This window comes from Humulus lupulus, chromosome 8 (genome assembly GCF_963169125.1).
Source record: "Humulus lupulus chromosome 8, drHumLupu1.1, whole genome shotgun sequence".
NCBI lineage: Eukaryota > Viridiplantae > Streptophyta > Magnoliopsida > Rosales > Cannabaceae > Humulus > Humulus lupulus.
Genome location: NC_084800.1, coordinates 27690691 through 27702653, shown reverse-complemented (window position 1 = coordinate 27702653; position 11963 = coordinate 27690691). Strand labels below are relative to the sequence as shown.

The 11963-nt window shown below is 38.8% G+C and overlaps 1 protein-coding gene across 2 annotated transcripts; it reads right to left on the bottom strand.

Annotated features, from left to right (window-relative positions):
• Nucleotides 1–8116: 8116 nt before the first annotated feature.
• On the bottom strand, nucleotides 8117–11107 carry LOC133796520 (putative wall-associated receptor kinase-like 16). 2 transcript variants are annotated; one of them, XM_062234071.1, is made up of 3 exons: nucleotides 10103–11107; nucleotides 9822–10001; nucleotides 8117–9454 (listed from the first exon to the last, which is right to left on the bottom strand). In XM_062234071.1, exons 1-3 carry the CDS (start codon nucleotides 11013–11015, stop codon nucleotides 8247–8249), a joined length of 2301 nt encoding a protein of 766 aa, XP_062090055.1. In that variant the 5' UTR covers nucleotides 11016–11107; the 3' UTR covers nucleotides 8117–8246. The 2 variants fall into 2 exon arrangements, with proteins under 2 accessions (XP_062090055.1, XP_062090056.1); XM_062234072.1 differs by lacking the exon at nucleotides 9822–10001.
• Between the last annotated feature and the right edge of the window lie 856 nt (nucleotides 11108–11963).

The following is an 11963-nucleotide window of genomic DNA, read 5'->3' as shown; positions in this document are numbered from 1 at the left end:
ACGAGAATGGCAGCTTATTTGGAGAAGGCAAAATCCGTGTTAGAGTGTTTCGAATTCTATACAATCGAACAGGTTCCCCGCGAGCAGAACTCGAATGCAGATGCCTTAGCTCGACTCGCCACGTGCGCCGAAAACGAAGAGCTGAATGTTGTACCCATAGAACACCTATCAGCACCTAGCATTAACGAGCCAGAAGAGGAAGATGTGTGTATGATCGAAACAGAGCCGACCTAGATGACCCCGATAGTTGATTATCTCGAAAACGGAGTTCTTCCAAGAGATCGGAACCAAGCTCGAAAGTTTATGTATCAACTTCCCCGTTACACAATTTTGGATGGAAGGCTATACCGAAGGGGATATTCCATGCCGTTACTCAGGTGCGTAACCCCTCCCGAAGCTAAGAAAATCATTGAATAAATTCATGAAAGGTTCTGCGGAGATCACACCGGGGGGCATAGCCTGTCCAAGAAGATCATACGCCAGGGATATTTCTGGCCAACAATTAAAACGGATTCTTTCGAGTATGTGAAGAAATGCGAAAAATGCCAGAGATTCGCCACGATACCCCGAGCCCCACCATCCGAGCTGACCATGTTGACATCCCCATGGCCTTTCGCGGTATGGGGCATCGACCTCATAGGCTCACTCCCAACTGGCAAAGGTGGAGTGAAATATGATGTAGTCGTCGTGGATTACTTCACAAAATGGACGGAGGCTGAACCATTGGCAACCATAACCTCAAAGAAGATCCTTGATTTCGTTGTAAAGAGCATCGTGTGCCGATACGGAGTGCCGAAGAAGATCGTATCCGAAAACGGAACCCAGTTCGATTGCGACTTGTTCACCAACTTTTGTGAAAAGAACGGTATAATAAAGAGTTTTTCATCAGTGGCTCACCCTCAAGCGAATGGCCAGGTCGAAGCTGTGAACAAAACTCTCAAAAGTTCTTTAAAGAAAAAGTTGGAGGAAGCAAAGGGACGGTGGCCCGAAGAATTGCCCCAAGTCCTTTGGGGATACAGGACCACAGCTCGAACCTCAACAGGACATACCCCGTTCTCTCTAGCATACGGCTGCGAGGCAATGTTGCCTATTGAGGTAGAAATCCCAACGATCCGAACTCAGATTTACGATCAAAGTTCAAACCACACTCAGCTCGAAGAAACCCTAGACTTGATTGAAGAAAAAAGAGAAGAGGCTCAGCTGAGAAATGCTGCCTACCAGCAACGAACTACCAGATATTTCAACAAGAGGGTTCGAGATCGAAAGTTCGGAATGGGAGATCTGGTGTTGAGACACATATTCTTGGCAACTCGAGATCCAGCAGTTGGAGTGCTCGGGCCGAACTGGGAAGGACCGTACCAGATAGAGTCAATCATTCGTCCTGGTGTGTACAAACTTGCGAGATTGGACGGGAGCATGGTACCGCGAGCATGGAATGGCGAGCACCTTAGACCTTACTATCAGTAGTGTAGGAAAAGTGTTGCCTGTAACCATGAATTTATATTTGTATTAGCTCATCTGTTTTTGTATTTCATCAAATAAAAGATCCATTTCGTTCAAATATGTTATTTCTTTTTATTTTTGCAATCTCTCTTAATTTAATAACCTATGGTCATGCCCATAGGATATTAAGGGGGCATCATTGGTACATATACCATCAGCTTAAAAAATAAAATAACATATACAAAAACATATAAAGTATTTGGATATAACCAAATACGCGAGCTTAGATAGTTCGGACATAACCGAATTATCAAAAACATATAAAGTATTTGGATATAACCAAGTACGCGAGCTTAGATAGTTCGGACATAACCGAATTATCAAAAACATATAAAGTATTTGGATGTAACTAGATACGCGAGCTTAGATAGTTCGGACATAACCGAATTATCAAAAATCGAAAACGTTTGGAGTTAACCAGATGTGCAAACTTAACAGGTTTGGAACAAACCAGCCAAAAAACTAATCGATGATAAGTAGGAACCTAAACCTATTTCGAAATAAGTCGAGATCGAGGCTAAAATATCTTAAAGAAAAATAGTTTCGAACTCTTAACCTTGGAGCAAAGACTGAGGATGAGGAAAAGTGACTAAGCAAAAAAGATATAACCAAATCATTCACATTACATACCATATAAGTACTTTTGGGTTCATGGTTAAAGTAATATCCGACTTTGAAAAATAACGAGGTCGGAAGCGGATAATTTGAACAAACTGTGCATGAATGCATTGAGCTTCGAACCTAAATCCACAATATGTTTGTATGAATAAATAAACATAAATGATTCATCCATAAAAAAATGTGCAAAATATTTCGAGCCAAGAAATGTACAGCATATATAAGTAATATTTAAAGAAATTGTATCAGCCCCGAGGGCATAAATTAAAATAATTACAAAAATAAGGGGACGCAGCCCCAATAGATGGTTTCCCCGAGATCAGATTTAAGGAAGAGGAGTCTCCTTGGCCTTCTCAGCATCAGCAGCACCGGATTCCTCAGGACGAATAGCATGGCTGTCCTCCTGGGCTCCCTCCGACACGGCATCCCGAGCAGCCTTTTCCTTCTCGAGCTGATCAGCCTCTTCCTTCTCGAGCCGAGCATTCCACCTGTCAAGAAATGTCGCCTCGTGAGGACCTAAGAAGCTGGTGTCCAGATCCTCATTGTAGGCCCACATTCGGTACATGGCCGAGTCAACCGCTTGATCCTTCTTCTCTTTGTACTCAGCAAGGAGACGAGCTTTTTCATCCTCCATGATGTCAAAGGTAGCAGCCTTTTCCTCTTCAAGCTTCTTGTTGGTCTCCTGGAGCTGGGTGATCTCCTTCTTATGCTCCTCGAGCTCAGTTTTCAGCTTCCCGAGCTCGGTGGCCATGTCCTCACGTTCCTTGGCTCCTGCCTCAAGCTTCGCATTCGCTACCTTCAGATCATCGCTCGCTTTGAGGTGGAGATCCTTCGCCTCTTGAGCATGAGACTTGCTCGAATGAATCTCGTTGTTCAACTTATAATTGAGCTGGGCGGTAAAGGCAAGAGACTGAAAAAGAAAAGATCATCATTAACACCAAGTCTGTGTGATTATAACCAAGAAGAAGGACTGTAGAAGGATACTTACCGCGGCAGCGAGCTCGATACTCTTCTCATAGAGGACAGTGCAGTCTTGGGTATCGTTCAAGCATTGCCATTGGGGAGCTTCAAGATTGCCAAAGCTCTGGCCGATCCGGGACATAACATCCGAGACCAGCGTAGATCCATGGGACCCAGCGGCATTATCGACCACATATGCATCCATGTGGGTGGAAACTGATAGCTCCTGAGCTCGAGAAGCAGAAGGCCTTCTAGAAGGCGGAACTAAGGATGACTGAACCACCACAGGAGGTTGGGACTCAACCATAACAGAGGGACCGACCAGCGAAGTCGGCGCCACTGCAGAGGCGACGACCTGCGAGGACGGCGCCGTTGTGGAAGCGCCGGCCTGGGAAGTCGCCGCAGCGATGGAGCTCGAAACCGGAGGAGCAGGAGGAGGGGTTTTCTTGGATCTCTTGGGGCCCTTGCCCAGCCGATCAGTCTTCAGCGACCCCGCTCTGGGATGCTTGCTCCTCTTGGCGCCACCACTTTCAATGTTGTTGTCGAGGTCGGAGTCCATCTTGCCTGCACAAGTCACAACACAGAGTGAGTTAGTAAAAGAGAAGCATACAAGTTGTTTCAGTATCACAGACATATAAAGTGATGATAGAAGAAACCTAACTGGAACTCTCCCCCGAGCTCGAGCTTGGGGACCATGAAATTCCCCCATCTTCAGAGGAGGCGGGGGGAGTGCCTTCCCTATATGTGGGTGATAACCTCGAAAGGTCCCTATAATCGTTGGTCCTGTACTGAATAACTATCCCGTTCACAACCTCGTCCGTGGTATACATGGTGTCGTATTTCCCGAGCCCACTATCAAACCTATGGACACAGTCATCTACCCAAATCCATATGTAGAAGTGGTATCTATCCTGTGGGCATGAGACTAACCTATTGGGCTTATGTTTTAGTAAGGTGGGGGACCACATTCTCGAGGTAGGGAGGACTTTACCTTCATCCGAATCTGAGCTCGAGGCTTCATCATTAGCCTCATTCCCCGACAGCGGACTCTTCAGGCGAACTGGAAGTGGTGGCCTCGTTTCTCTCCTCGGAGGAAGGGCGCCTGTGGGCAGGGGCACCTGCTCCCAGTGTTCATATTTTTTATTGGACCAGTCAAAAGTGGACTGGCCCTCCACCAAAAGTCCGCACTTTTAGAGCCTATCCTCGTGTAAAAGGTATAAGAGAGACCTCCTGCCATGGGGGAGTTGGAGCAGGGTCTCTCTATGCTCCTTCATTGTCTCGTCAGGAGTGGGACGCTGAAAATTAGCTAAAAGACAAGACATATATCTACTAAGTACAGATCTAAGAGCTAAAATCTCGAGCACAGAAATAAAGATAACGAGAATACTTACGAATCCGCCTGAACGAGTAGTGTCGAGACGGGGACAGACCGTCTGTCCAGAAGAAGGCCCTTTTGAAATCAGGCGGATGATTGGGAAGATCTTCAAAGACCTTCTTCTCCTTGGGATAGCTCGAGAGATAATAAAAGCCATCCCCTCCCCGAGCTCGAGAGGGGTTGCTTTTCAGACAAAAGAGATACAAAATCTCTTGAGGCGAAGGTCCTTTCCACCCCATCTCGTGGTATAAGGACCTCAGGGCAGACAGCACCCTGTAAGAATTGGTGTTGAGTTGGAACGGGGCCAACCCAACGAAATCCGTGAAGTCCTTGAAAAAAGACTTCAAGGGCAACAGTGCTCCCGCCCTCATGTGTTCCTGGCTCCACGCCGCGTACTTCAACCTGGCGTCATGGCCCCCAGGGGCGAAACAGCTTCGTTCATGGTCGGCCGGAGCTCGACACTTCAAGGAGCCTGACAGGCTGAGGCCGTGGAAATCCAGGATTTCAGTTATCTTACTAGTTGTGGTAACTGAGCTCCAATAGTGCTCGGCCTCAAACATTTCTCTCCTCGACTGCGAGGAAGAAGGTTCCCCCATTAGTGAAAATTGGAGCTCTCCTGGATGGTATGCGACAGTGACCTTTAGTGAAGGGTCGAGGGGAATCGGCCTAGGTCCTGAATTGGATTCCGGATAGAGGGCCTCCCGAAGAACTCTCCTCTTCCCCTCTATGACCTTGTCTATCTGGCGGCGGTAATGAGCTCGAATATCCTCCTGCTCGCGCGCAAGCTTGTACTCCCTTATCCGACGTTGATTCCAGGCGAACAGCGATTCTGGGTTCGGGGTATTTGGCTCGTAAGGGATTGCCAGCAACGACCCCCACCGTCTTTCCAGATTCTGTGACATCTAGCGAGAAAGAAAAAATGGTGAGGGCCATGCATGCAAGAGTTGCGAGCTCGAAGTTACGAGCTCGGAGTTTAGGAATAAAACAGGCTATATATTAAGACCCTTATTAGAGGGTCAGGACGTGCGTTCCACGAAAAGGAAGGGAGAGTGGATAATTTTTCGAAAATCTCGAAAATCAAGGGAAAAAAGAGTGGCGGTTAACCAGAAAAGGCAGCCTTGGGTTTCGTGCATTTTCTAAGGCCAATGTTTTTTACCCGAAATCTTGGTGTACAAGAAACGTCTCTTAAAATTTTAAAACCCAGAAAACAAGAATCTTGCTCAAACATCAAAACTGGGTATGAACCAGTGATGCAAATTCTGTGTTGGGAGTCTAAAAAAAACACAAGAGCCTATCGGATAGAAATCTCCTATCGTATTATACTAAAGATGTAAACTAGTACATACACAGACACAACAAGAACAGCATGAACAAAAACTAACAAAATGGAAAACGAAGATTGCACACTTACACAATAATGGCGATTGCAGAGAGATCGTTGACTGAAGGAGAGGTTGCAAATAAGAACTCACGGACTCGAACAAACCAGGGTTTCTTTGTTTCTTTGGTTGAGAAAACATGCACGGGATAGAAGCTTTATAGGAAGGTCTCTGGTTCTGTTTTTCCTTTTTTCTTGCTCCTGGTGAACGGAAATAAAAAAGAAGATGATGAATGGGGTCCCAAATATATAGATGAAAAAAGGGAATCAATCCGGGACGTTGAACGAAATCCTTGTAAAATCCAACGGTCAGGGGTCAATGACAAGATGGCGCCGAAAAGGTGGCAGACGGATGGTCAAGTACCAAAAATGAGCAATACCCAGCTGACGCGTGTCCATTTTCAAAAGTGTATGACGGTAAAGTTCTCAAAGAAAGTAGTTCAAAAGTTTCCTTCTCTTAGGGTTCGAACAAATACATTTGAGGGGGCAAGATGTTATACCCAGATTTCGAGCTATGTTAAATATGACCTCGAAAGTTGGATTCGCAGCAAGTGGACTCATAAGGTTTAAAGTATGCTCCAGGATTGAATATCGAGCCTTCAAGGCTCGATACGACCTCGAACGTGGTGACCTCGAAATATTCATGATCTCGAAAGGTAGCCTCCGAGATCGATTTATCATCAGGGATGATATCGGATCAAGGGTTCCGAGCCTGACGTGCGTATGACCTCGAAGCCATGTGACCTCGGGAGATATCATTAGCTCGAAAGCTGATGAGAAATCTGAGGGACTAAGACCTTAGAGAGACATGATTATGACTTTGAATACCCACAAGTGTTATCCACAAGAGACGCAGTCTGCATTAATTGTTGTAAATCCCATAATATCATGTGATATTATTTGGTTAGTTATACGCCCCCTGGTCTTCAGGGGACGTTTCCTTTTATATCTGATTATAGGCATTTAAAGCCATTTATTTTATTTACACAAAAAGAGTAAGTACCCAAAATATGTGGGATATTATTCTGCAGCCTTCTCTATAAATAGAGAGGTCATGCACCATTGTAATGGACCGAAATTCTAAACCTTGAGAGAAAATTCTGAAGAATTCATGTTTAAGAATTTTCAGAGATAATCTTGAGTTTAATAATAGAGACTCGTGGACTAGGCAGATTTAACTGCTGAACCACGTAAAAATCGTGTGTTTGTATTGTCATATTTAAATTGGACATTATCAGTTATTGTTTTCGTGCTCTTCTTTCACTGCTGACGAAAAACGGCGTCAACATATAATTCCAAAAGTTTTTTTTTAAAAAAAATAAAAAGTACTCTCAGATGACAAGGTGAGTGGCTATCAAGAAGTCTAAAATTGGTGATTAAAGACAAATTGAGTATAACGAGGTCATTATTCTTTCTCAAATCAACCGCCAAGTTGCTAGGTTGTTGTTTGGGAATATAAGTTCCTTATTAGTTTACGAGTTTATTCCAAATGTGTGGACCTTTCTAGAGCATATATATTCATAATTAAAACATGCAAAGATATATCAAAACTACTGCTGGAATATGAAAACAACTCTATAAATAAGATAAGTTAACAAAGGTATATATATCGATACAAAGCAACGTGCAATATCTTTTATTTATAAAATTTATTAATTATTTTTATTAAATTTTTATTAATGTTATATAAATTTTAAATAAATATCATATTTTAATTAAATAATTTATTTATTTTTGCTTAAGTTTATATTTGTTCTAATTTTTGAATTTAGAAATGATTACAAAAAATTATATATTATATGTTTAATATAATATTAAATATTATACGTGGATTTTAAATTTAAGTTTCTTTGCTAATTTTTTTTTTAAATTTATTGCTAATTTACACTAGATTATATTATATGTTTAATATTATATTATTCTAATAAGTGAGTTTAAGTTTAATTAAATTTTATTTAAGTTATAAAACAGATAATTTTATTATTTTTAAACAATTATTATGTAAAATATCTCAAAAATATCATATTTTAATTTGTTTAATTATTTATTATTTTTAAAAAATTATCATTATAAACTATTTCAAAAATATCATATTTTAATTTATTTAATTATTTATTATTTTTAAATAATTATCATTGTAAAATATATCAAAAATATCATATTTTAATTTTTTTAATTATTTATTTTATTTTATTCAAATTTAATGGTTTATAAACTATATTAAATATAAAAATATTCAGTTAAATATAAGAATATTCTTAACATTAAAAAAATAAAAAATATTTAAAACCAAAAATTTCCTATAAATATATAAGACATATAATAATTCATCAACATAAAATCATTACATAAAAATAAAATTAATAATCTACAACATATATAACAATGTTCATCGTACAGTAATTTTAATTATTATCTTCCACAACGATATGACTGCAAGTTGTCGTTGTTCATGCTATTAAACCTAGCATTTGTATCGTTGCAGCTGCCATGACCATGAAGATATGAAGATTCAAGCAAGTATTCAGTCTCGTGTTGATTCAAACCTTCTTGATTAGCATGTCCCCATGAATGCATTTCCTTATGTATAAGTCCTTCCAGCTCACTTGCAACTTCCTTCATGGTAGGCCTTTCCTCACCCCTTACTCTTAGACACCATTTCGCAAGATTAGCAACTACTTTTATTGCTTGAATATCTTCATCAACGATAGTCATATTATTCTTGTCGAGAATTTGGAGTAACCGATCCTCTTTCATTGAAGAAATGAAGTATAATGCAAGATTCATATCTTTTTCTGGCCTTTCAAAAGAAAGTGCCTTTTCTCCCGTTAATAGTTCTGCCAAGACCACTCCAAAACTATAAACATCACTCTTTTCGGTCAATTGACTAGTGTGAAAGTACTCTGGATCCAAATATCCCAGTGTGCCTTGTACTAGAGTAGTTAATTGAGTTTGATCAAGAGGAACTAGTCTCGATGCTCCAAAATCAGAAACCTTGGCTATGTAATTGTCGTCTAATAAAATATTTGCAGTTTTGATATCTCTATGTATGATTGACATGGAAATCGAAGAGTGAAAATATGCAATTGCACCAGCAGTTTCTGTAGCTATCTTAAGACGCATCTTCCATGAAAGTGGACAATATTGATCTAACTTAGCACATAGGTGATCAGAAAGAGTACCATTTGTAATATACTCGTAAACCAACAAAGGAACTTCTGACTCCAAACAGCATCCTAATAGTTTGACCACATTTCGATGATTAATTTGAGAGAGCACAATGACTTCATTAATGAATTGGTCAATTTGGCTGGTATTACTGATTTTGGACTTCTTGATTGCAACAATTTTGTTACCTGGTAGTATTCCTTTGTAAACTGTTCCATAACCTCCTTGGCCAATAACTCTACTTTGGTCATAGTTTTGGGTGGCCTTCTCTAGTTCATCAGCTGTATAAATTTGGACTGTCTCTATGTGGTGAGATTGAAGTTGTTGTCGTAATAGTAGCCCCCCATTTTGTTGAAAGAATTTATATTTTAGTTTGACGAGCCTTCTCTTTTTCGCTCCCCAATAAATCCATGAACTGCCCACGACCAGAATCAGAAAACCTGTGCAAATTCCTGTATTTAATATATATATATATATATTAATAATCTGTTAAAATATTTTGTATATTTGAGTCAATTAATTACAGAGATAAACTAAAATATTATGATCACACTGATTGCAATATCTATATATCCGATATTGTAATACATACTCCTTTTAGTGCGCATCTGTATGTTCACATTTGACATGTGTGTGAATGCATGATATTTTAATTTAAGACTGAGAAAATAGGTGTGTTAGTCAAAGCTTATAATTTTTAAGTAATGATCACGTATGAATGTTGAAAGTTCATGTTGTTAAATGTCTAAAGTATGATGATGTAATCATAGTAAATATATATTCATATTGATCAATAAGAAAGATACTAAATATGCTTACCCAAACCAATAGAAAGTTTTGCCACAAATTGGAAATTATTAAGATAATCAATTCGAGTGCAACCTGTTCCACCTTTCTTCCCATCTCCTCTGAACCCTTTTCGACAAGAGCACTTAAACCCCCCTATCATGTTGTGGCAACTTATATGGCATGGATTTGATCTCACACATTCATTTATATCTAAAAAAAATAAATAAATAAAAAATCCTTTACCATCGTCATCGAACATCAAAACTCAATAAATAAATAAAAATGAAATTATTACATTAACATATACATACCTTGGCAACCATCAAGTAGATAAGGATTTCCTTCAAACCCTTTTAAACATTTGCAACGATAACCAGGTCCATTAGTTGAATTCAAGCATTGACTATTTTGTGCTCGACAAGCATATTCCATACCAAGATTACTTCTAGCTTTGGCCCGTTCACATGTCAAGTTCCCAACAGCCCAATCCAGAACCACCGGAGATGTTTCTTTATTCTTCAAGTTCACAAGGTCCAACCGCGAGAAGTTGTAACTATTTTCTTCGGCTACGAAAGCATAACCACATGGATTGAAGTCATGAACCATAGAGTGATTTCGCGTCTGTAACACAGGCCCAACACCCGTACCGAAATCCAAAACACCTTGTGCGATTTCCATCTGACAACATCCAATCCCCTCGCACGACCCGTCAACGACGTCGTTTGTGCTTTTACACAACGCAACACATCCGGTGCCGTAGGGTCTCCCTCTGTCTCCAGCTACGACTCCCAGCGTGTTACATCCGACGGCGACGAACTTGTTTCGCTTACTAAGCGGAAACTGAGATAACGACATCGTATAAGACACTTGAATGCTGTCGTTTCTCATCAGTTTACCGCTCTTGTCGTAGCAGTCACGGGATACATAGCTCCCCGCTCGTATTTCGCCATGTTCGAGTAATATTTCGAGGATCGTAACGTTGCTGCCATGGAAAAATGGCTTGGGAGGATTGAAAGTTTGGTTGCATGTGAGGCGAAACGAAGTGTTGTAGTAACAGCCTTTGGTGGTGCCGAAAGGGAATGGGATTTTGACGGAGCCGCAGTATTGTGGGCAGCCTGGAATAGTAATGGTATTATTATTAGAGGCTTTTTCAGATTTTGTTGGCTTTGTTGCTACAATTAATAGTACCCCAAATAATAAGACTATGAGTTTTTGTATAGCCATGGCTGAAGTTTTACAGTTTATTTTGTATATCTTTCATAGAACATACAAAATAATACCATATATGTTTCACCCGTTTATACAAAATACGATATATCCCTTCCAGTTTTCGAAAATACAAAATGGTATCCTTTATATTATTGTTCATACTAGAATGATACCCTAGATTTATTTTAGTCAAATACCCTTTTACCCTCACTTATATAATTTATTTTATAATTAAAATTATATTTTTTATTCGATAATAAATTAATAATACTTAACTTTATTTTTATAAAAACATATAAACTTAAAAATAAAATAAAAAATGAGAATAAAATAAATAAAATCAAGTATTACATTTTTTTATTATTATTTAAAATAAACTATTATTATTTATTTAAGTATATAAATTATTCTAAGTTTTATTATTATTTAAATTTATTTAATTTGTTAAAATAATTATAAAAAATATATATAAGTGATAGGTAATAGTAGCTTTGAAAAAATAATTTGACCAAAAGTACTATTTTGGTATGAATAACAAAACAAAAAGTACCATTTTAGCATTTATAAAAATAGAGAGGCATATATGATATTTTGCATAAATCAAGGAACTAAAATGATATATAATATAACCAAAATGCTAAAAAAAAATTATATATGCATGATCATCATAATTAATATAATTGAATGCATTGAAAAATAAGGTATTAAAACAAAAAACCGCGTGCCGGAAACTACATATTTGTATACATAAGTAGGTGTTTTTTGACATTATTTCATTTCCAAGAAACTTAATTGTACGAGTCAAAAGCATAAAATATTGAATATCATAATTGGACAATTTACCTGTACGTACGTAGTCAACTATTTTTGTTGACAACTTCCAATAAAATTTTCTAACTGTCTAAAATTAAAAATGACATCGGTATTTCGATTTCACTGTCGTCTAATTAGTAAAAAAACTTT

Excerpts from the sequence above, each read along its gene's own strand:
- LOC133796520 (XM_062234071.1), bottom strand. The coding sequence starts at position 11,015 with ATGGCTATACAAAAACTCATAGTCTTATTATTTGGGGTACTATTAATT. Across the intron at positions 10,002-10,102 it reads TCTACTTGATGGTTGCCAAG|ATATAAATGAATGTGTGAGA; the intron begins GTATGTATATGT and ends TATTTTTTTTAG. Across the intron at positions 9,455-9,821 it reads AAAACTTTCTATTGGTTTGG|GAATTTGCACAGGTTTTCTG; the intron begins GTAAGCATATTT and ends TATTAAATACAG.